Raw genomic sequence first — 26,171 nt, forward strand, 5'->3', positions numbered from 1 at the left:
TAATTACTGATATGCCTGCCGGAGAATGAGTCACATATTGGAGAGCTCTCTCTGGACAGCCCAACTTTGGTTTTGCCCTAATTAACTATATGGAAATTAGAGAATGAATTTATGTCTGCATTTTAATGTGTGTCTGGGGGACATAGAAAGAGTGAAAGAGAGATGTCGTGGATAAAAGGTGCCTGTGTGCCGAGCCGATGTTATTTGAGTGCGTATGTTATATTTTATATCTAAGTTTGATTCGTTCGTTGATCAAACAGTACAACACATTAAAAACCTAAAATCTCAAATCTTGAACAAAAAGGAGCAGAAAGGAGAATATGTTATATAATCTGCCCCCTCTTTCAAAGGGAGTGTGTGTGGCACTTCAAAGTATTAGTCTTTTGTGATTTATCTAATCAAAGCAGGGCTGTCCTTGAGATGAACAGAGGGAAAGAAATGTTTGAAATCTAATGTCAGTGGATTTATGCAAAAACAAAAATGGTCTGAGTCTATAGTGAAAAGCAGAGACAGAAGCTGCCAGGCCAGAGAAACATATATTAAATGAACAAGCTGCCACTTGTTCTTTCTTTGTTATATTGGCCAAAACTATATCATACCTAACCCCTTTATTACTCAGAACTGTTCCTTTATCTGTAATCTCATTTTCAAACATAAAGGATTACCTTTAAGGGATCATATTTATGACCCTAAAAAAGTGAATTCCCCCTTTTTTTTAGAACACTAATGTCCTCACAACAAAGTTTAATACTCGTACACAAACAAGTACAGATTACAGTCCAGTGATATAACCAAATTGTCTTTATTATAATCAACATGCAGAATACAGAAAAAACAGTTTTCAGCCCACAGATGAGTGTCTACCACACACACATTTTCTATCCTCCCAAAACTCTTTACAATGTAAGAAGGTTATTAAGAAATTATTACAATTTGTCTGTTGTTCATTTCCATTTAGCAAAATCTCAAATAAGTCTGTAGAAAAAAACCCCAAAACAACCCCCAAAACAACCCTGAATGTCACTCAAATGACAGAGATACTTTATTCTATAACTAGCAAGCAGCTACCGGAGATTGGACATTAGCAGGAGCTGAATTATTCATGCATTTATGCAGTATACTAACAGAGGCGATACCATTCCCATAAATAACATTTGCAATGCTAATTCTAAGATCTTTACAGCTGTGCGATCACATATTTTTGGCTTTTCTTACCCACAGATCTTTACTTGCTAGTTATCTAAATAAGGTAGGAGTGTCATTTCTTTGGGTGGGCTATAGTGGTCTCAGTCCGCATGCTGGTTCAGAAGACTGCTTTTATTTCTATAAACATTTGTCAGATATACAGAAGATAGTAATAATTTCCCAGGTGATGCCTTTGTGGCTGAACATGCAATAGTCATCAATGTAGTAGTTCAAATTGTTTCACCAGAACGAGCTAAAAATCTGAGCTAGACTACTGTATGTATGTGTACTTGTATGTGTCTGTGCTTGTGCTTTTGCATGTGTATATGTATTATACAGTACATTAAGAATATATATATGATATATATATATAAGTGTGTTTGTATGATTTTCCATTGTCAGGGGCTGAAGGTCCTTGTGGACTCGTAGTCTGACATACACTTGGGTGTGATGCCTTTAGCGTTGTAGTAATCCACCACCTGGTTGGGGACTTCTGCCAGAACACTCTTAGCCAGTGCAGCTGGCGATGCCTGAAACACACACAGATAGACCGAGAGAGAAACGAGAAGGACACAAGGAAAGAAAAAGAAAACACACATCACCAGCCATGCGTGGTTCAAGGATGCTAGAATTAACTGTTGAGCCTGATGCTGTCGGAGGTCTGAACCAGGGAGAATGATGTAATCAGACAGGCTCATTTGACGGCCTCAAAAAATCCCGGACATATCACCTTTCTGTCTTTATGTAATGCAGCTGGTTTATAGATGTGCCCAACATATTCTATCTATTCCTATACAAAATAAAGCATGAAAGAACTCTTGGATCTAGATCTTACCGTTTAAGCCGCAATGGTGGCTATTGGGAAGTTGTCCTTTTATATTTGTGCCTATATTTACTCTATGGATTCTGCAAGAATTTGAATGTGTTTTTGGGATGTATGAAGGGAGGGGGTTCAACAATGGGACAGCTATTTTTGTACTTCTCTGAATTTGTTTTGGACCTTTCCCCTGTCAATGCAGTAAATAACTAAAAGGAACACAAACAAAGACACTAAATCTCTTTTGATGATGTAGGCTGCATTGTTTCGTCTTCAAAACAGGGCAGGTCTTTCTTATTTAATAGAATGTTAAATGTTGTACTCTGTCAAAGAACCGGCGGGCTGAAAACAAATGAACTGGAGAAATGGTAGATGTTTCTTGTAGAGGTACAGTCTGATAATTAAATATTTAGTGTTTAAGCACTAAAGGCATTCCAGTGAACACACACACACACACACACACACACACACACACACACACACACACGCACACGCACGCACACACACACACACACGCACACACACACACACACTCAAAAAGTAATTAAGACCAGGGCCCTTGACAGCGAGCACACACTTGCTCCCACAGCGCACACAAACGCTCCCACAGTGGGCACACACTTCAGAATCCTCAAAGTCAGAGGGTCTGTCGTACTCCATCTCACATAATTCCCAGAGACAATGCATCATCAAAGTGAACACACCCCCCCCCCCTCACATTTCCGCCCTCCTATCTACCTGTTATCCTCCCACTCTGCCTGTCACACAGCAGCTCTGTCCTGCTAATCCCCTCTGAAAAGAAACGACAGAGCAGAAAATCACCTCTCCACCTCTGTCACACACTCCCCTGCTCCCTTTTGTCTTTAGCTCTGGTCTCCTGCTGACCCCCCCCCCCCCCCCCCAACAACTCTTCCTCCATCGTTCTCCTCTGTCTTCTCCTCCTGATTTATTCTTCCCTAACCAAACTCTCTCTATACATACCTCTTGGCCGAAATGTTTCTATATGTTTCACTTCCTTCCTTCACTCTCTTCCTCTTCAGCTGGGATGTAATTGGTTGATTTCTCATCCTGTCACAGACCAAACTCACCATAACTGAGCCAGCCAAACACACCCCGTGAAAGCCAAACAGAATTAATGCTGCAAGAGACTGAGGGCACCCACACACAAACATTATGCGCACACAAAGTCAGCACACATAATTACAAAAACACACAATGAGGAGAGCGCTGATGTGTTATGACGAGCACACCAAGCATATTACGCCCACACACTCAAAACCAATCGCCCCCTGAATACAGAACACATATCGCCACTATTGGAGAAGAACTTTTTAGTTTTGGTTTGTCTGCACAAAACTATACCTCTTTCAATATCTGAGCATTGCTATCAGGTACTTGGTCTAATTCTTGTTTACCGTGACCACACATTTCCACATATTTCCTCTACATCACTGATGAGCAATTACGATCAACATCTTTTTTTAGCATGTTCATGCAAAGCCAGCATTTTTCAGGCCTGTGGAAAACAATCTAAATCTCAAGCACTGATTATGTTTTAGGATTGTAATCCAACAGCAGATGTCATTTTCCCATTAGCACGTACGAACTAGCAGTAACAGCAGCTTGTGTTGATACCCACTTGGCAAAAAAAAAACAACAACAATGTATGTTCTGACTTAGAGCAAAAAGTAGAGAAAATGGTGAGCTACTTTTTTTGGAGGGTTTTATAAAAATGTTTTTGTTGCAGCTTTTAAAAAGTTTCTTCGGTTCAAGCAGCACAAATATGTAATGGTTACATAGGGTAAAGCCATAGCTCTGGAATTAAAACTATTGAATTCTACGGTTCACTTTTTAGAAGCTAGCTAGTTCAACCTTGCAGATTGTCATTACTGGAAAAACGGGATTTGTTAAGACTATTTTTGCAACAAACACATTAGATGAGACGAGTCGTGAAGTCAGCAAACCGTCTCAATATGATCAGCTTCATGAATACTGGTGGAATCTGACTTGAATTTACTTTTACTGAACTTCCATTTTTGTTTGTGAGACATTTTGGTGTTCTTTTCTTTCAAAGCTCCTGTCAGGGAACTTGGCTTTCATGTTGATTACTGTGGACATGCTGGTAACAGCAAACACTTTGCTGATTTTTCTCTGTCACTTGTTGTGAATCATTGCTGTGTAAAAAGGCTGTTTTATCAGCCTGCTGGCAATCCCCTAGTCTCTCAACTATCCTGTGGAAGCGGTTTCTGGCAATAAAAATAACTATATAGAAATAATCAATCTTTTTACTGATGGTCATATTTGCTGTAGCTCATTAAAAGGTGCATCAATACTAATTCTCTGTTTTATTACAAGTTAAAAACTCCTCACAGGAGCTTTAAATGGTAAACTGACTGAACTTTAAGTTTCTTTTATTTTTCATAGGTGTTATTTTAGGTTATTTGATTCTGAAGTGGATCCCAAAGTGTGTGCGCATGGGGAATTGTTTATTATCTAAGGTTATGGCATTGATCACGAGTTAGCAGGATGCATGGAGGATCAGGAGGACTGGCAATGCCGCTGGAGGGCTCGTCTGAGGACGTCCAAATGAATGTTATGGCATTGTATTCATTGTAATTGACATGAGCCTTGTGTTGACATTGTTTTTCCCAGTAGATGTGTAGGGTGTCTGATTTGCACCTTGTGTTTTATATATTTTTTAAGTTTGTTGCCATGATTTGAAATGTTAAACTTTGCAAAGACTAGATACTATGAACTATGTGATCTATGAACTTACATGTGTCCTGTCCTTTAATGTTGCTTTCTAGGCGGAAAGTAAAGAGCTTCATTATAGTTATGCATGCTTTTAAGAGTAGCAACACAAGGAACAAAAATAGCTGACAAACAGCATTTAGAAACCCCTGCTGCTGCATTCTTATGAACAACCTCATTTGTTTATGTCTTGATGTTGCATGACTTCCCTGGCGAACACGTCACATTTTCTGCCTGTAAATGAATTTCTCAAAGCCCTGAAGACTTCTCCCCTTCTCCTCCAAACCCCCACTTACATGCTTGAAATCCTTGAAAGGGACGAACTGGACGATGTCACGGAGGACAGGCTCGCCCTTGGGTGAACGCAGGATCCCGTCGTCCCCGTCCAGTATCTGCATGTCTGTGAAGTCTGCGTTGCCCACGCCCACGATGATAACGGACATGGGCAGGTGGGAGGCATGCACAATGGCCTCCCGCGTGTCCGCCATGTCGGTGATGACGCCGTCTGTCAGGATCAGGAGGATGAAGTATTCCTGAAGGGGTAAGATGGAGGGGAACGATTTGTGGGTGAAAGAGCGGGAGGAGGACGTGGAGAAGGAGGAATAGATGTCGGATGATTTTTTTTTACATTTGAAAAGAGGTGAATTTTCAAAAGCTAATTTGAATAAAACTCATTCTGATCCAGCAGAAAGCCAGAGGGGAGCAGGAAGCATTAAGGCACAGAGGAATTTATACTCAAAATGTATGACTGGAATAAAATTAATAGCAATCACTTCCTTCCTCTATTTGATTCCCCTCCTTCTGTGTTTCCTTTTTTTTTCTTCTCCATCCTTTACCTCCGCTGATGTCTTTAATTACTGTTTTGTCTTCCTGTTATCTCGCTGTGAGCCACACAACAGGAACAAAATGGTGCAGACTTTTTTTCTCATGCTCTCTCTCACCATGGCCTCTTTGGTGTGCATCTCCTCGGAGGCAGAGGAGGCCACTTTCTGGATGATGGGGGCGATGTTGGTGGGCCCGTACAGCTGAATCTTGGGGAGGCAGTTCTGGTAGGCCTCCACCACGCCTTGGATCCCTGAAACACACACAGGTACTTGTATATTTCTCCACCTGTATTTGTGTCTACATGATCATGTGCTCATCTCATTAGGTCAGAGTTCTTGTACCGAGATTAGAGCATCTGATTTGGGGGGAAAAAAATCCCTTAAAGTCCACACAAACACCAGCTTAGACGTACGCGCTTTCACTGCAGGAATGCAGCTATGTGTGAGAGGAGCTCACATGCCCATTTCACACATACAGATTAGTGTTGTTTTTCTCTGTATCTTCGAGACTGAAGTACTTGACAAATCTCCCAGCTGTGTGTGTGTGTGTGTGTGTGTGTTTTGGTACTTGTGAGAAGAAGAAACAGAGAGTGGGGATAGATACAGAGAGAGAAATATGGTACTGACAGCCGAGGTGAGAAGAAAGCGGAGAGCAGTGACACTGGAGGAGTGTTTTGGTCCTCCTGTGATGCATGAATGAGAAAGTTTCTGGGAGTCAAGAAGTCATGTGTTTGTGTGTGTGTGTGAATGTGTGAATGTGTGTATGTGTTTGATTGCTCACCAGCACATTCAGGATTGTCCTCATCAAAGTTCACGGCAAAATCGTGGGAAACCTTGTTGTGGGGCAGAGAACAGAAAGCCGTTTACAGCCAATTTAAAGCAAACACTCAGCACAACATGTTCACAACATTTACAGACAGACAGATGCTTTCTGCTTTTATGTTGATCAAAGGCAAGCTGTGCCAGTGAGAGATATCTAAAATCTCAAGTAGCCAGAACTCCCCCCCTGCTGCTGCTGCTGCTGCTATCACATAAACACACATCTCTAATGTCTTACCTTGAAGTCAGGTGGTATGAGAGCTCCGAAACCGAACGCGGGGAACATTTTATCACTAAAGAAAAGAGAGAGAGAGAGAGAGAGAGAGAGAGAGAGAGAGAGAGAGAGAGAGAGAGAGAGAGAGAAAGAGAGATTCAGAGAAGAGAGAGAGACAATTTAAAAAGATGGAGAAAGGAACACAGGAAAAGACAACCAATAACTATAACATCTTGCCCCGTTCACAAACTGTGCATAAGTCAGTTAACTCAAAGTCCCAGGATTCATGGCTGTTATGACCTGAATTTGTTGCACTAGGAACAACATTAGATCTGTTTTAGATCATCCATACGCACAACTGATGAAGGCCAAAGTGCTTTAGAAAATGTACACGCACATAATTTAATGCACAGCAGAAAAAACACATTTACTAAAAAGGGTTAAAAGAGAACAATATTGAAATCGCTTAATTTGCTAGTGTCGTGCTATTTTCATTTGAAGTAAACGTGAATGCAAGAAAACACAGCAAATTGTACATATCATCGTTCCATTTTGAAATAAATGATCCCTCTCAACAAACTTCTGGTTGTTTGCATTTCAATGAATCTCTCATTAATATCCCTCATGTGAATGTTGTCCAGTAATTAGGGGAGGTTTGCATCTTGTGCTCTTCATTTGTTCTCTTTTCCAAGCAGCTTCAATGTCAAATCTATGAGTTTTATATACCTGAGCCACAGCACGTATAGTATCTTAGGGGACACAAAACTCTCCAGCTTGGTTATTGCAGTCTAAGTTTATTTTTTCTTTCTCGCCAAGCTCTCTCCAAGGAAGGAAAAAAAGAATTCTTCTGTCCTCAATCTCAGACTATTTTTTTCAGTTTCTTCTGTCATTAAATCCATTTTTGTTTGTTTGTTTGTTTGTTTTCCTATAGGGAACATGCTTCTCTTATAGAACACCTTTGACACTTCCTATAGGACACACCTCTCGGGATCTGTTACCCTTATGAAGAGAACTAGCATGGTAGTGTAGTGTAGATTTAAAATAGCAGGAACATGCATGTCAATTAAGAATGTGTCTGTTTTGAAAACGTGCACATGGTGGTGAAGAATCTCTTTTCTCCTGATAGAAATATTACCTGCACTCTTTTGTATGCAGAGCATGAACATTCCTACACATATATTGGTAAATGAGGCCCACCGAGAGCAGAAGATTTATAAAACATTTTAAATGATAAACACGTTTATAACTCTTGATGTAGAAGATTTGCTCCTCGGAGGGAAAATCTAGAGTGCATGAGTGTGTGTGTGTGTGTGTGTGTGTCCGCTAAATGATGATGGATGGTGAGGCTTCTACCTGTCATAGTCTTGGCATATCTCCCCCACAGCCACCAGTGCTTTCAGGTACTCATTGGGCTGGTAGGGGTGGATGTAGTGGAGGGAGCAGCTGTTTCTGGGGTCCCCATTGGACGCTGTGAAGTCTATTGCCACCTGGGACAGAAACGTGCACACACACACACACACTCACACTCCATGAGTGGGCATGGACAGATAATGACATGCTGCTGCAAACGCTTAGGAGATTATATTTGACAAAACTCACAGTAAACTGGATTTGGCAGCCTCCCATAATGTAATCCAGGAAGGAATACATTTTGATTATCTGTGAGAGGAAATGTTTAAATTAGGGTTGTGGCATTGATTCAAGGTCGGATATGATAAGAGCTGAATGAGGTGGATGTTGCTGAGGTGCATGCGCAGTGACGCTTGAAATTAGTGCTGAAATAATTAATTTGGAAAACTAAATTAACTGATAACAATTTTATAATTTTATAGAGATTTTAATGGAGCCAAAGACAAAAATACCCAAATCACAAACATTACAGCTTATAAAATGAGTATTTTCTGTAAGTTGTTTTTTTTACTGCTTTATAAATGTGATGTTTGGATGTTTGTAAATGAATGGTGTAACATTTGAAATAAGCATTTTTCCAATGTTATCTGACTTTTAAACTGTAAATAAATAAACATTGAGAGTTTTGGAGCAATTACTTACACAAGAGTGGGATTACCATGTATTAAAATGACAGAAGATGGGACACGCATTCCTGCCACTGATTTTACATAATTTAATTCACTGATAGTTGTTGGAGGTAATGAACCAAAAAGTGTATCAATGTATCAATAACGCCAGGGAAGAAGAAGAAAGCTGCTGGCAATCAACCATTGATGCCTGTTAGTACAAATTCTCATGAATTCATTCATCTTGTTTATTTTGGGGGTAAATCATTGTAAATCTGTCTACCTAAATTCTTCTTTTAGGTCTGTGTAGCTGTAATACACATGTGTAAGACAGCTCATAGCAGCAGAGGTATATTTGGATTGGCTCCAAGCGTATGTTGTGAACTGAGAAGAAAATATGATTTTGCTGAGGCTGAAGAAACGTTTATGTCTGACAGTTTTAAGTGAAAGTAAAATCTTTTTTATAGCCTACTAGAAGTGTATCTAGATAGAAAGGAATGTATAGGCTGTACCTGCAGCTTACAGAATATATATATATTTTTTACACATCATTGTTTTCTGTCTGTCAGTTTGTTTGTAGGTCCAGTTCTCTTTTTGACATATTCAAAACAAATGTTAAAATCAAATCAAATCAAATTGAAAATCCAAATCAAATACAACATTAATATGCGCAACATTTAAAAATTGTAGTTATTGAGAGATCTGCTTTGCAAATATCTAATGAGTATAAGAAATGCCCTCGACAAAATGCATTTTGGTGAGAATTACAAAGAATGTAAACAAACGTCTGCTGGCCTTTAAGAAAACTCCAAAGGACACCTTTAATTGATAATAAAACTAATAGTCATACGCCGGCTCACTTGATCTGTAAGAATCAAATCAAAGGAAGTATAAGTAACTGAGACTGATGTTGTGTTACTTCACCTTACAATGGTTGAGAATGACGACACCAGAGTTTCTGTAATTCTTCTTCTTCATCTGGTATTTGGGGTTGATGCATTCCCACTGAAATCAGACAAACATACAAATGTTTATGTTAATGTTAGTGGTTCAACATCTGGTTAATAGAAAGGAGTGTCATTATTATAATCATATAACAACAAGAGACTTAATAGATGAAGAGAGATTAAGAGATCTGCATTAAAAAAAAAAATATATATATATATATATATATATATATATATTTACGTCTTAATATGTCTCAAATACTTTCAGGTCCTTTTGTAATAGCATTTCTTTTAGACACTTAGTATTAGGGATGGGAATCTTTGAGTGTCTCACGATTTGATTTCAATTCTTGGGGTCACGATTCCATTGAGAATCGATTTTCATTTCAAAATGATTCTGGATTCATGATTCAAAGTCTATTTTGAATGAGTAAATACTTCAGGATCTACTCCAGTCATCTGTGAGACTGGCTGAATTTCTTGCTGCTCCATTTGGCATTCTACTGAGTGAAAGAGCTAGCCTTAGCACTTAGTAGGGAGTGACTGATTAGACCAGAAAATAAGATTTTTGGAAGTTATGAAACTATTTTTTACATAAATTGATTCCCCCCCCCCCCCCCCCTACTTGGTATTTAAGATATTAAATGTATAAATAATAATAATCATAATGGTGAAGATATGAATAATAATACTTTTTGGAGGATTGTCCATAGCTGTCATCGTTCGGTTGATCAACTTATTAAGAGTTTACATATAATGTCACAATCACAAACGTTTTAAACAGCTAAATCCAAAAATGATCAAGCTTGCTTTAAGCCTAATAAATGTGTACATTTGTGCTCACCTGTTTGCCCTCCTGCTCCGCTCTCACCTCCTTAAAAGTGGTCTGAAACTCCCCAATAAAGTCATGTTTCCCATTTGAGTCCCAGTCCCAAACTGTGCACTGAAACAAACACAAAGAGAAAAGTATAACACAGGCGCACATTCAGTTAGAGCAGAGCTGCAACACTGTCAACTAAACACACACACACACACACACACACACACGCTGGTGGCATGAGGGAAATGCCATGCTGAATGATTGATAAGGTGGTGTTAGTGGGGGGGCAATGGAGCGGTGAAATATTAATCTAAGGATGCTGAGAGGGCCGTGGCTTAAGAGACAGCTTTATGTGTGTGTGTTTCGGTGAAATACCGTAGTTCCTCGTAAAGATGAAAAATGGCTTCAATCTTAAGTAGAATCACGCAGGGGTCAGTGGGCCAAGGCTACACACTTCATAAAGAAACGATCCAGTTATTTTAAACATGACAAGAGGCATCAATATCCAGACAGACTCGGAGAGTTTATGTAATCAATAAAGTCAGTCAATAGTGACACTCATTTAGACAGAAAAAGGATTCTACCTGTCAGGAAGGTTTAATGGTTGTGAATTAGTAGATTTGCAGTTGAACTCTGTGACCTCTACTCGTCTGAGGTTGCAGCAACAAGTAGCGATCAGAACCAATTTAACAACGACTGATTAAAAACGTCCACCAGTAACCCACTTATTTCCTGTCTTCCACTTCAGCTGTCAAGTGCCTGCACCTGAAGTATGTGTGTGCTCCTGTCTGTGATTACATGTGCGTATCTTTGTTTTGACAGGGATTTTGTGTGAGGAAAAGAGCGCTCCTTTTTGCAGCCTTGCTTCACACCCACTTCAAGTTGCAGAGAGCTGTGAGAGAGAGAGCGAGAGAGAGAGAGAGAGAGAGTGATGGAAAAATGAAGAAGCGTTGTTCCATTCAGTGCGTGCTAACTGTTGGATGGAGATAGAGCGAGAGAAGACCAAAACGAAAGGAGGGGAAGACAGGTAGGGAGGTGAGGAAAGGGTGTGAGGAGAAGCACAAAGGAGGAGACAGACAGTGTCCGCACAGGAGGTTGATACATTTATGTATTGGTCATTTAAGAGCCAGTGAAAAGGATACACTGGACTGAATAGAAATATCTGCCCTGCCATTTCTCACTGATGCTTCAAACAGGTAGCCCTGGAAACCATAGCTGATGGCAAGTGTGTGTGTGTGTGTGTGTGTGTGTGTGTGTGTGTGTGTGTGTGTGTATGTGTGTGTGAGTGTCAAAGTGTGTGTGGGTGTGAGAGCCCTTTCTCCTGCTGTCAGGAGCCATGCAGAGTTAAGACGCCTCTGAATATTTAATGCACATCTCATGTTTATTCATGGCAAAGAACGACTGTTTGGAGCTGGTGTGTGGACACACATACGCACATACACACTCACAGATCAGGTCAGGAAAGTAAAGGTGAGAGTTTAGAGCGACCACTGAGCTCTTTCACACCCGTCAGTCTCTTTAAATAACACAGCGAACACATCAGGAAACCGGCGGCACATGACCTGAACTCAACTCCTGCATCGGGGAAGGAAAACAGACGGAGATGCCTGAGGCGGCTTTCCGACTCACTTTAATTCAGCTTAATACTTATGTTGTGCGGCACTTTAGTAATGCTTAGGTTTGACAAATCTCCACAGTTGTATGCTTCGCAGGAGCACACTTGCAAAGTTGCGCCTGCAGGACTCCAGGTGCTTTCTTTGCCTCTTTTTTCTTAACTTAAATGTGCCTCCCGTGGGGAAAACTGACAAGGGAGCTGTGTCGAAGGTTTTCAGCATACTAATTTATTGTTCCAGATAAAAATTAAGGTTAAATTAAATTATGTTGCTATATTTATAACATGCAAAAAAAGAGTTGTATCTGCAGATGTTCCACTAACATTTTCACCTTTGCCCAGACTTACAAACGCCCTTTTGATACAGGTGTAGTGAAAGGATTATAATGTAATATAATTATAATGTTGAAATAATAATATTTGCTAGCTTTGACCAGTTCTGGAACTCACTGGCTAACTGTTTGATGATGGTATATGCTTTTGGGAGCGATGGGGGAATTCCCCTGTGATGTCAGCGACCAACTTTAAAGGGGCTATATGTAACTTGTATATGTATAAATTGTTTTTTATTGCCAATTAATAAGCGAACGGTTAACTGATGTGAAAAAATAGATGTTCACCGTCTATCTGTGTTGCCTGTATAAAATGTTTCCCCGGTTCATATTTTCCAGGCTCCAGGAAGTGACATTTTATGCATGTTCTCAACGTCCTCCTCACTCCGCTCTGCTTACAGAGATCAATAGCACAAACTCATCACACACTCCCGCTCTCAGCCAGTGCCTGCAGAGACTGTCGTTTGTAGGATGGAGAATGAATACAGACACACAGACTCCTTCACAGACTTTCACATGTGTATGACCAATTACCTCCTCTGTAAACATTATGCCCGTAAATATCCAGTGTTTTGCGGCCGATGATGATGCTCGTTTGTGTACGTACGAGCACGTATGATGCAGCACGCGAGGGAGAGCGAGCAACAGGTTACTGGTGCAGTTCGCCTAACGGCCATGCGGTATCACTACAACCGCAGTATTTTTGAAAGTTACGTATAACCCCTTTAAAAGACTTCCAGCTAAGAGCACCTCTTCTGTGCATTACAGTGTTTTACAGTCTAACTAAGTTCCTGAGAAGTGATCATCAGTTTAAATCCAGAGTTAAGCAAAATGTCTCCCTCCAGATATGTCTGCAAAGTAAACTGTAATGTCTTGGTTGGATCTGTACATCTGTTTTCGGTTAGTCTCTCAAATAGTCTGTTACACAGAAGCTTCACTACCACAGCAGTATTAGCCCAAAAAAGAAGCAGATTTCTTGTGTTTAACTTGCGATGAGGTTTTGCAAAAATAACCGCATCATAATTCAGATTTGTAAAACATTTTTTTTTTTTTTTAAGAAGTCATCATTTCTGATGCATTTGAGGGAATCAGGAGTTCCAAACACTGATTGGTTTTCACAATATAGTTTTTTTTCACAAGATTAGTCAGACTGAAAGCTGCACTTGTATGCAGATACAGATATCAGTTTATAGATAAATGTATATGTAAGAAATAGAAGAAGGTTTGCCCATACACTTGCTCAATGCCACAAAAACTATTGAATGAAAAAGTTTCGAGAGGTCTTCTTAAGGTGATCATTATTTTAAGATAATAGATAAAATAAATCATCTTCAGATTACACATTAAAGTGCCCAAGACCAATATCAATAATGGTAATGAAAAACAACCGCAGACTCACCTTTAGCTCCCTGTCCTGGTCCCCACTGCAGAGCGTATTCAAAGAAACTTTAAAGGATTTCCAAACTGGGCTCAGGTTGTTCATGACCGTCTACCAGTGCACAAAACATCACAGTTTTTGTTTATAACAGGCCTAAGCAGGAAACAGTATGCATGTGTGTGTATGTGGGTGTTTGTGTGTAAAAGTAATTACCTCAGTTCTGTGTACAAGCGACTCAGTCCCATCATCATTTATTCTGAAAATCTCCAGAAAAGGATCAGACTTGCTGAAGAAATCCTTCGGAGGGAGAACACACATGTAAGGAGTTGCATCAGACCAGCTTTTGATCACCATAAATCAGTCACACACTAACAGAACCATCCTGTCAACCTGTTTTCTCCGAGTTCTTTCTTCTTTCTTTCACCTATTCCTTTCCTGTCCTCTCCAATTTACCCACCCCTCCCTAGCGTCCTCCCATCTCTCCCTTAAGGCGCAACTTGTTTGGGTTAGTCATCCGTGAATGTGTGTGTGTGTGTGTGTGTGTGTGTGTGTGTGTGTGTGTGTGTGTAGAGGCTGAAAATGAATGAAGTTATCTCTGTGTGCTGAGATAAGAGGGGGGTTACTGGGGTAGAGGAGAGCGGCCAACTATCTCACCAGGCCTCCTCTAATGCCAGATTGTACTCCTGTGTATTGTGTGCGAATTGCTTCATCACTGATTCCCACGGCCCCTTCACCCACACACTTCTTCATCCACACACATACACACCTGCCTGACAGTGTTAACTTCTCCCATATTTAAAGCAGAATCGCACATTTAAAAGCGCGCACACTTTTTGCACAAACCTTGTCATCGAGCTTACGGGCACTGAAGGAGAGTTCAACGTAATCGTCGTTACCCGACAACTCCTCTGCTGTCACCTTTAAAGTGGGGGAAGAGGAGAAAAGAGGGAGAAGAGGAGACAGCGAGAGAAGTAGAACAAGGAGGTGAGAGAAAATGAGATGGAAATGAGGAACAAAGCAGACTGCATAGGCAACGTCGTCAAATTAATTATCTTCAGAGTGTCTGAGTGCAGGAGGTGGTGCGTGCTTGACTTGTGTGTAATGTGTGTAGCTGACTTTGGAAGCACGCGGTCATACCGTTATGGAAGACTTCCCTGAAGTGTTTCCCTGCTTGAGAAGAGCTTTGGTCAGTTTTCTCTGAGAGACGATCTGAAACAGAGACACACAGACTCACAGTGTTTCCCCTCAGACAGCTCGCCCTCTTCGTGTCACCCAGACCCTTTTCTTAATGTTAGCTTTCTGCCTTTTTACACGCCCAGCGGACATAAAGCAGCATGGAGGACTCACCTCTCTCTCTGTACCCGTCAAATGTGATTTTCTAAGTGGTTGTATCACTGGTTTGATCTGCCAGCTCTAACACTTTTTCACCTTTTACTGTTTTGAGCCAGCCTGGTGCTATGCATAGGGGACTACTTACTACTACTACCACATGTGGAGGTAGCTAACTGTGTGAGTTTTAAGGTGTAAATACTTCATAAAAAGACAAACACAAACAGGGATATAAAACCACATGGACGCTACAACATGCTGCAGTGTGGCATTGATTCTCGGTGGGATCGGGAGCTCTGGAAATGCTGTTAAATGACAGGAAATCAATTGATGCAGTTCAGAGTTACTATCCAAAAAGAAACAGGGATTCCAATGTGTCTAACATTGAAAGCTCATTACTGGAGGGTTAAGAACTAGACTTGTTTTGCCAAAGAGATGTTTTATAGGTGAAAGCTTGTACAATATGTGATCAGATAGAGCACACTAAATATTGATTAGTTCCTGAAGAGAGAGGAAACATTACCTGCATTAAACTTTACTCAAACCTGCAGTTATTTATTTATTGGTTACTTACAGGTGGCAAAAAAAAAATTGGAAACACAGCACAAGCACCTTTAACAAATGCTTGTCACCCTCCTATTTCGCCTCATTGCCCTGAAAAGTATGGGGGCAGATTGGTGGGGCAACATTGTTGGACTATTAAGCAGGTAGCAGAGGTAGTAACAAAGGTGAAGCATCATCTGTGTAAACGTGGGAACTGCACGAAACAGGAATGTGTGTAAAGGTTGTTTGTTTACACGTTGCACCTGTTTTAGTTCTGCAACACCATAAAGCTGTTAAAAATCACACACTAAGGCAATAATGTGACAGCGCTGTGTAGATCAGTGTCAATGTATAAATGTGCGGACGCTGGTTTAACTCAGTTAGAAGAGCAGGCAAAGCAGGCCACAGCCCTTGTCGCAATGGTTGCCGGTTCCACTCCCAATCATGATGATATTTGGTGCATGTCATCCACCACTGTCTGAGTCTTTTCTATCTAATAAAAACCCCCAAAATCATCTTAAAAAATCATTCAAGAGCGAAAACTTTGTTATGGCGCTGTTACAGAATCTCTGTATAAACTGGGCACTGGTTTAGCTCAACTTATGGATCATGGACCCCATGTGCAGAGGCTGTAGTCCTAGTGGTGGTCCAAGATTTAAGTTCAACCCTCACTTTCCCCACTTTCCCACACCCTTACCCCATACTTTCCTCCAATTGTTTGTCACCACTCTCTACTGTCCTATCAATATAGGCATTAATGGGGCCGTTAGGTGGCCTTGTGGTTAGTTTCAAGCCCCATGAACACCCCTTGAAGAGGGTGGCCGGGGTTCAAGTCCGACCCACAGCTCTTTTCCCGTACGTCATTACCCACTGTCTTTATCCCCCCCAGTGTCCGACCCTATCCACTGTTCTCTCTGAATAAAGACATTAAAAAAGCCTAAAAATAAATTCTTTAATACAGGCATTAATGGCCCAAAAAGTATCTTTTCAATAAAAGGTCTGGTGAGTCGCTAAGCTGTTATGTACAATGGGCGACGAGTGCAATGGTGCTGCAACAGTCGAAATGATCATTCAGAAAAACAGACTGCAAATTCAAAAACAATGCAACTTTAAAAGGACATGAAAAAATCCAAAACAAACTAAATGTTCTTCAAATCAGTTTGAGAAATGTCACTGTCTTTTGATGAAATTACAGAATATGCTACAAAAAGTTGCATTTGTTCTGTACTTTTGCACATTTTATAACAATTTTTTAATGTTTCTGAATTTGCAGCATATTTCTTTTAACGGAAATGGTTTATTCCTTTCCATTTCCTGGATGTGTAAAGCGACATTATCATTCATTTGGTGTTCCGCCTTTTCCGGCAACCCAACAAGTATCTGATATTTATTCCATTTACAACTTTGCATTTAAGTCTTCTTCACCAGCTCTGAAGACAGATTTCTGGCTTTATTGCTGCTAAATGCTCTAACAGTCCCAACAGATTTACAAAAGAAAACAATAGGTGGAAAGATAAAATAAGATATAACTATTCAACCTGAAGGAAAGACATAATAGCTAAGACATTAAGATCTTCTCAAAACCTGACTGTGCTGACTGTGACATTTATTCCCCCTGTGTGCATGTCACAGGAATGACAGCAGGTCCTATGGGATAAGGAGGGGTCTGCCACTGTACACACAAAAGAGAATTGATACAGTAATGAAACTAGTGGCATAATGTTACCTTTACATACATGCCTCTGCTGCAGGCTCTGCTGCTTTCATACAGTATCAACACTAACGATGTCTTTCTTCTTAACAACACCTTTGATAGGCTATATTATCCAGAATGTTGTCGTTGAGACCCACATAAAAATGTTGGCACCATATTATCCAGTTTCAAAACCTCCCTGGCTCTGGCCTTCAAAATCCTCCTTTCTATGTCAATTATCTCTACTCTCACAAGTGTTGAAAATCCAGCAGCTTTATGCTGCTGAAAGCTTCAGCAGATTGCTCCTTAAATCTCCCTCAGCTGCTTGTTCGCACACGTCCCTCAAATCAGGAGACCATCTCTGTCGTATTTATATCAATGCTATATGTGTACAATGTTGTTCCACACATTCACAATATCAACAAAAGAGCAGAGAAGAACCTACTGGTGAAAAGAAGACATAAGCAGTTTCATCGTCATGTGCATACAGTCTTTGGTGGTGCGCCATTCATAGCAAATTTTCCTGAATATTTATCAGCTCACCCGGATTTCACACGGGAAATCTACTAAGGGGCTGGCAGGGAAAGTTAAGGTAAAGTTGGAGTGAAAAATGTGTCTGCTTGCGTTCACACATGCAGCTCACCAAGTTGTCAGGAGTTGTATGCATGTGTGAAAGGACCAATACGGTGAGAAGAGGAAACGAACCCTTATTCACATGTTTCATCCTTTGTTCTTTCTGCCTTCCCTCTGTCATTCCACTCAGCGTGATTGAGTTGTTAATCTCCCGAAATCAACTCACTTAACTTGTTAATGAGTACTGCTGCAATCTCTTTTTAAATGCGCTTCGGTATTCTTAAAGCACATACACAAAATACATCTTAAAATATTGATTACAAGTAAAGCATTAAAAGGGGGCAACTACAACACTAAATGGGAAACAAGGCCGTAGTAATTAGCACATGCAAATACGAATGTGCCTTGAAAACATAATTTACAAGACCCTCTGGACTTTTCTAAACCAAGGACTCAATGACAGCTCACTGGAAATGCAGATCGTGACAACAGCTGACCTTGAGTAAAATTATCACATTAGGATTCCATGCATGGATAAAGTTTGCCCCTCTAATTTGAAGTTGCTCTCTCACCTAATTAAAGTCACGTACCAGATTCCTGCATTTAATATGCCAACAGACTAAACATACTTTTTAAGGATGATACAATCCATCCTGAAGTTCTAAAAAGTACTGGGTGCTGGACATAAAACATCCAAAGACAGACTCAGTACTTTTTCTATCTTTTGATGTAATTGTAGAACATGTCACTGACTTGTCCTAAGGTGCACTCCATAGATCCCAGGAAGTCAGCATCTCGGAGGCCGTTGTTTCCAGAGCTGATGTCGTGCAGTTCAAAGCGAAGCCTCTGCACCTCCTCAAAGTAATAATCCACCAGGAAGATCTTAGAGAAGACGGGGCCGCTGCTGCTACGAATCACCTCTGTTCGGTCAACCTGCAACACACACATATACACATGCAGACATGAAGGAGAGCAACACACAAACATACACCCATATCCACAACTCCAAGTTAGTCTTAGTGTGTTGATTAAAGTTATAAAAGACAATTCCAACCATTTTTACGGTTTCTATTTCTCCAAAGATCACAGCCTGAGTTGAACAAATTACAGAGTTGGGGCTGCGCAATAAACTGCAATTTTATGATTCCTGTTTTACATATAAATGTCTATCTTTGAATCATTTCTGTATATTATAAAAAGGTATGGAACTGTGAATATAACATTTCATAAAACTGTTCAAGTTCATAGTTGGCAGTTTCAAAACATAAATTGAGTTTTCATGATCTTCCAAAAGTTGAACGAGGTATAAAGATTTCATTTAACATTCAACACGCTGCCACTCTGCATTGATTACGAACCTCTTTTCAGCATTGCAGCAATTACCACAAGTACCCCATTGCCACATTGTTCACACGTATCAACTTCAGTATTTGGAATATAGATTTTTTTTTTCTTTTTGATGGTTTGAACCACACAAGAGCTTTGACTACACAGAGAAATGGCTGTAACATTGATCTCACCTTTTCTGTACTCTAACTGCCAGACACAGAAAGCAATGGAAAAAAAGTCGAACAAAGGTCCGTCTCAACGCTGCAATCAAAACATTCAACAAAGGCAGCAACAACTGGGTCTCTTTTATTGTTGATAACCCTTTGCCACAGACAAACACACACACACGCACACACACCTCTGACTTCTGATAGTAATTCAATCACTCGGTTGCTGTGTACACACACACACACACACACACACACACACACACACACACACACACACACACACACACACACACACACACACACACACACACACACACACACACACCAAAGTGAACGACATATCATCAGACTCAAGAAACACAAACAGATTTGGCCTTTTTCTGACACTTACCTCAATAGGCTGGCATCTCATTAAAGCAAAAAATAAAAAAAAAACACTTACACACACACACGCCCGTACAAACACACGTGCACACAAATGAAGTGGCTTAAGCTCTTTCTCTGAAAGATGATCCAATTAACATTTGCCCATTCCCACAAAGAGGTTTCTTGCAACACACACTCACAAACATGCACCAGTAGGCTTTACAAGGTAACTTTTTTGTTGAGTGCAAGTGGATGCTTGTTGTCTAACTCTGTGTGTGCCCGTGACATTTTGAGTCTGTGAACCTGCACGTAAAATTCAGCGGATAAATATTATAGACATTTAAGCAGGGAATTCCATCTTAAGTCCATGTAACAGCAGGTTTGGGTCTTGAGAGTCAAACACTTTGCATTTGTCCTCAATTCATCTTCCTTTTTTGAATGCCATGAAATCTATTGTAAGAATAAGTTGCCTCCACCTCTTACAGCACAAAGAGCCGAATAACAACTGCCAAGGATAGAGAGGGAAAAAAAATCGTTTTGGTACGTTTAGGGTACACTGGTTGTTTGGGAGATGTTACAATGAGTGAAAAAAAAAATGATGCCAACATTTGGATACATAAATACAATATATACACACATCTGCAACAAAAAAAAAAGACTTCGGTTGCTCTCTGTCACAATTAGCATCCATTATTTATAACCTGCAATTTAGTGTGAGAGGGTTGGCAACACAATCACAGCTCTGCACCAGAGCGTAAGTCCTTGATTACACACAATCATTTATCAAAACATGAATTCAATGATATGCTTGAATAATTTCAAGTGCGAGTGAGAAATTCACAAAGAGTCATCTGAGGAGCAGATTGAGACACTTGTGTTCTCAATCTGACTGGTGCAGAGGATCATGGACAAGTGGGTTTAAACTAACAAAAAATTGAATGTTAAAAATATTGAATGGCTACATTTTAAGACAGTTTTTTCTCCATTGAAGCTGTCTCAGAAACACTGTAGAACGGTAGAAGCAAAAAATGTCAAGGAAAGGTCGTAAAGATGTTATATAACTGGAATATGGTTGCGAAACATCATTGCTGAAGGCTCGATGGATTCCAACATAAAAGAAGGAAAAGTAGGTCAGAAATTACCTGAGTTCAAATAGAGAGTGTATCAGGCTGCCAGTAGTGAGTTATTTGAAATAAAAAATTGGGCTTGCCTTTAAGTACAACCTTCATTTAAGAAAAAAAAAATACAACACACTTAAACTGCCCCTTCCCACTACCTCCCTTCACTCTGCCCCTTTCCCGTCTGTACCTCAAACCACTGCCCATGCGACTGCATTTTCAGCACCACGCAGGGGTCAGGTTTGGAGAGGGCGTCTCGGTCTGAGATCCCCCGGCAGGCCACTCTCAGCTCCACTTTGGCCAGACATGGAGAGCTGATGAAGCCTAGTGTGGCCTCTGCAGACTCGTAGATGTTACTCATCTTCAACGCACAATCACACACTGGAAAAAGAGGGGAAAAAATAGGGTTAGATGATAGATGTATAGATGTATAGATAGATGTATAGATGTATAGATGTATAGATGTATAGATGTAAAGATAGATAGATAGATAGATAGATGTATAGATAGATAGATGTAAAGATAGATAGATAGATAGATAGATAGATGTAAAGATAGATAGATAGATAGATAGATTGATAGATAGATAGATAGATAGATAGATACTGCAGTACAAATGTAACTGTTGTTTGCTCTGACATGAGCAGGTGCAGTGGCCCTGACTAAGCAGACAGTGCTCAAACTGTTCAAGGTCAGGACTCTGAAGCCACAGAATACAACACAAGGTCTCAAAAATAGGCACAAATACACACAAAACTATACTCTTCAATACAAACGCATGTCAAAATGCATAAAAACATGTTACTGAAAACTTGTGTTTGAATGTATGTGCACATTTTGTGTACGGATCAGCACACACACACACACACACACACACACACACACACACACACACACACACACACACACACACTGTGCTCTGCTGAGTAACTAGAACAAATCCCTGTATTTCTCCTCAGGTTTCCACAGACTGTATAGTGTTCCCAGTCCCTAAATAGAATTCTGTCAAGCATCTAATCGCTGTGACACAAACATTTCTGTCCTCATAATGTCAAAGGACTCCCGAATCTCCAAAAAAGTTTGACTACATTTGCAATTAAAGGCTAAAAAATATCGACCATCTACAGCGTGAAGTTCAAACTAATTCTTCTGAGGAAGTAACCTTTATGAGACATTAATTTCAGTAGAGGAAATGTTCTGGTAGAAAATGTCTCACAGGGCATCAGTAATGGTCAATATCACATAGCAATATACTTAATGTGTGAGAAGGGATAACTGTCCTAATCTTAAACGCCCCAAACATCCATCAAACACCCACACAGGTGTTTTCAATTATTCTGCTTAATTAAAAACTCTTCTCAGAGACATGTGGGCGGGTGAAGACTCAGCTTGATTGAGGTAATCTGCACTCTTATTTCAGTTTCACTTGCACCTGTTTGAATGTGATTAGAGACACTTTATAGTTACTTTTAATGTTGTTAATGGTACATTGACTCTTGTAACTGAATGTAATTACCACCAACCTTTAACCTAAGCGGATAAAAAAAAAAGAAAGAGATAATCACCCAGATGCACAACCAGCTGTGTGTGTTTGAAGCAACTTGTAAGAAAAAGCTTTGAATCGCAAGTTAGCTTTGTGTTAGTAATGCACGGTTAACCTTATCTTTGTCATCACTCCAATTTGAACACATGAAAATTGCTCCGATCAAATTGCCTCAATTGCAATGAAAAATGAAGCCAGCTGGGGCGCTGGTGGCGCTGTGGTTAGTGCGCGTGTACCATGTATGGAAGCTGTAGTCTTCCAAGCGGGTGGCCCAGGTTCAAATCCGACCTGTGGCTCCTTTCCTGCATGTCATTCCCCAGTCTCTCTCGCCCCCTGACTCTATCCACTGTCCTATCTCTCAAATAAAGGCACAAAAAGCCCCAAAAAAATGAAGCCAGCTGATACCTACCCTCAGATTATTGGGGATTTTGGTAACTGGGATTCATTAGTTTGAATTTGCTGTGGTTTATGAGATGCATCTATCCTGGAGTATAGGGTATAGTCGAGGCTCATAATGAATGTAAGTCCATGAAGAGGGGAGGTCTATCCACATAAAAAAAAAATGCATAACTGGTTAATATGTGAATTGATTTTCAAAGGGATTGTTGTGTGTATGATACACTCGGTTAAGTAAAACAATGTTTAAATAGGCTACCATAATGTAGGCCTATATCTTATAAGAGTTTATTGTGAATCACAGTAATCTTGTGACATAGCCTGCACAGTGATTCTCTACATCCCAGTAACATTTTATAATCTATCATAACCCCTCTCCAAGATCGCTGCCACATTGACATATTGCTGCGGTGAGCTGTATAAGCTAACTGTAAGTTTATCTAGCACTTCCACGGCTATGTAACCTTGCAGAACTTGTGATTGCAATTGTGAAGAAAAAGAGTAGCACTTCTGCAACAAGAGAGAGTTGTATACGGTGGAGACGACTTGTAACATAGTTGTGGTTTGAATCGTTGTCATTGCAATTTTAGATTGTTCTCCTACCATACAGCCCTATTAAGCTTAACGACTAGAAAAACAGCTGACCATTTAAAGCTCTTCCGTTTACAGTAAGTCAGGCTATTTGTTTATTTTAAGCTAAATAGCTCCTGAATGTAGATTCATATTTAGAAAGAAACATTAATAACATTGATCAACAAATTACTGTCACAGCAGTTTACTTAAAGGCATTTAAGGATTATCAATAAAACATAAACACCCTTCCAAAATGCCTATAAAGAAACAGCTGCCAGATACTTCAACTTTTCCATACAGTTCATATTGAATTTGACAAAGTGTGCTGCATGAATATTCAATCTTAGAATGAGAGATAATTTTTGTCTCTGTCCATACAGTACAATTAGAACTGGGGTATAAGATTTTTGTAGCCTCCAGTCCAGTTGCTGTTAGAATAACCGCACGTCTGATGTGCTAGATGGTACAAACTGAATATTAATGCAGCGGTCTGGTAGCGTCATCCTTAGGGAGAGAAGCTCTTGGAACTGGGTCTGACTCTGACCTGAATGCCTCTCTCTCCCTCTTTCTGCCTCTGTCTTTTCTCCATAATTCATGTTCCATGTGTGTATTTGGCTGCTGGTGATTCTTTTTAGCTAAAGCATGCAGAAACTGACTATGTTAGGAGAAAGAGAAGGGCCACAGGTATGTGACATAAGGCAAACCTGCGTGAAGGTGGTGTGTACAGAAATTCCAGCGCGAGCATGGTGGTACTTTTCTGCGTGCGTGTGCGCAGGTTTGTGTGTGTATAGGAAGCAGCAGATGCTTGTCTGTTCCGGTTGACAGCAGATGACACTGACAGCGACAGAGGATGTGCAAGATTTCTCCTGCTGTAACTACTGAAAAGGAACTGTGTGCAGGACTTTCCTTTACAGTGCAGCTTTAAGACTGATCTGCTGAATTGTTGCCAGAGGTGACAGAAACATTTTGAATCAAACTATGTCACCTGATCTGGCATAGATTCTTGGGGAAGGGGGAATCCCAAACTGTGGTTATGCCAAGACTTTCAACTTGTTTAATGGGCTTAAATGCTTTGGTGAGGACAGCTCATGGTCTTAGTTTGAATACATCTTCCCAATATTTAGGAGTAAAGAACTTTACACAATCACAGGGCAGCTTTCAAACTTTCAACAAAAATATTTCGGCAGAAAAATTCAATTTTGTCACTGTATTCTCCTAGATAGAAGTATTCACCTCCAATGAAAAAGTGAGCTGCCGTAAATGGTTTGCATCCACTGAAATGTGTGCGTAAATCAAAAATAATGACCAGCATGACACAGAATGAATTGATTGATAGGTGGTGTAAGATGCTTTACAATCATTCAAGGCTCCTCTCTGTCCGCTCCTGTTCTCCACACTGACACAATCAATCATACAAGAGCTCGATTGCCATGACCCTTGACTTTGTGTGTGTGTGTGTGTGTGTGTGTGTGTGTGTGTGTGTTTTAAAATGTGCATGTACAGTAAGTGCGTGACCGTTCACCTTCACATGTTCATGTGTGTAAAGTGACTCTGACAGATGTGACACTAATGATCCAGCCACCAGAAGGTCCATAACACTCAAGCACACTGTAATTACTCTGTCACATATTGATTATCAGACAAACAGGGATAACATCGGCCTGCAGCCACAGGACAGGCAGCATGAGCAAACTATGTGACATGTTACGCAACCCTGTATGGAATATTAATCATGCAAGGTGACAGATTGAAGATGGAGTGGACACATACAAGGCTGCGTCCGGGCAAAGTATAGTATCAGAAGTGAAGCAGTGTGATGTTGAGAACTCAGTGTTATTAGAGCTGACAGAGAGACAGGGGCAGGGAAAGAGTGAGGGAGACAGACGGGTTGAGGGAGGATTAGGGAGATGGGGTGAGAGAAAAAGGTAAGAATAAGAGAGTGAGAGAGAAGCAGAGAGAGGATCTTCCCCTCTCATAGGGCTTATCTTGTCTTAAGGCACTCTAGGCAGAATTAAATTAAAGCATATCTTGCTCTGATAAGCCTACAAGGTATTTTCCAGTGTTCTTTTGAATAAAGAAACTTCTTAGACACTCTGGATATCTTCGGGAAAATATTCAGTTGCCTGGTGGTAAAAACGCCAGTGTTTTAACTCTATTAAGTCGACTGAATAATTAACACATCCACAAAAAGTCACACAGTTCCTGCTCAACATTAAATATGAAGTAGGCTCCATTTTTCCTAGCAGGCTGTAAACATCCATTATCATTAAATCAAGGGTGTATTTTACTAACACCACAATAGGCTACATACTTATTTTTGCAACAGCATATCTCTTGCACCAGGTAAAACATGCACCATCCAGGCTGCTGCTGCTGCTGCTGCTCTCTCCCGATGAGAGAAAACTCACCTGAACGACCTGGAGACAAGATCCGAGCGGAGCCGAACAACTTCACCGCCGTTTAGTTCACAATCATGGATACCTCAGCGCCTCCGGACCCATCTCCCTCTCCTCACTCTCTTAGTCAAGGCTATATGTTCCCCCCCCCCCCTTCTTACACTGCAGAGCTCAGCCGTTGTTGGCGCTGACAGCCTCACAGAGATGCTTTCTGATTCCCACAGGGCAAGGCACGATGAGGATGCGCTTCTTTCTTGCGCCTGGGTTTACTCTGGGTAAAGGATGGCGAGGAAGAGGAGGAGGAGGAGGAGTAGAGGAGGGGGAGGAGTAGTGCGCCACTTAACTGGAGTTTGTAATCCGCCGGTTCCATGGGGGGGGCGCAGAGAGTGCGCCGTGTCCAGGGACCAGCAACACGTCAGCATAGA

The 26,171-nt window shown here is 40.6% G+C and overlaps 1 protein-coding gene across 2 annotated transcripts; it reads right to left on the bottom strand.

The window, feature by feature from the left end:
* Positions 1 to 782: 782 nt before the first annotated feature.
* cpne4b (copine IVb) lies at positions 783 to 26,123 on the bottom strand. Of its 2 annotated transcripts, none has more exons than XM_029276947.2 (16): positions 25,908 to 26,123; positions 21,029 to 21,219; positions 18,609 to 18,788; positions 14,855 to 14,926; positions 14,561 to 14,635; positions 13,931 to 14,014; positions 13,739 to 13,828; positions 10,420 to 10,518; positions 9,553 to 9,633; positions 8,210 to 8,269; positions 7,964 to 8,097; positions 6,635 to 6,689; positions 6,359 to 6,410; positions 5,695 to 5,828; positions 5,050 to 5,286; positions 783 to 1,715 (listed from the first exon to the last, which is right to left on the bottom strand). In XM_029276947.2, exons 2-16 carry the CDS (start codon positions 21,197 to 21,199, stop codon positions 1,584 to 1,586), a joined length of 1,656 nt encoding a protein of 551 aa, XP_029132780.1. In that variant the 5' UTR covers positions 21,200 to 21,219; positions 25,908 to 26,123; the 3' UTR covers positions 783 to 1,583. The 2 variants fall into 2 exon arrangements, with proteins under 2 accessions (XP_029132780.1, XP_020487387.1); XM_020631731.3 differs by having other exon boundaries at positions 25,759 to 26,121.
* Between the last annotated feature and the right edge of the window lie 48 nt (positions 26,124 to 26,171).

This window comes from Labrus bergylta, chromosome 19, assembly GCF_963930695.1.
Source record: "Labrus bergylta chromosome 19, fLabBer1.1, whole genome shotgun sequence".
Lineage (NCBI taxonomy): Eukaryota > Metazoa > Chordata > Actinopteri > Labriformes > Labridae > Labrus > Labrus bergylta.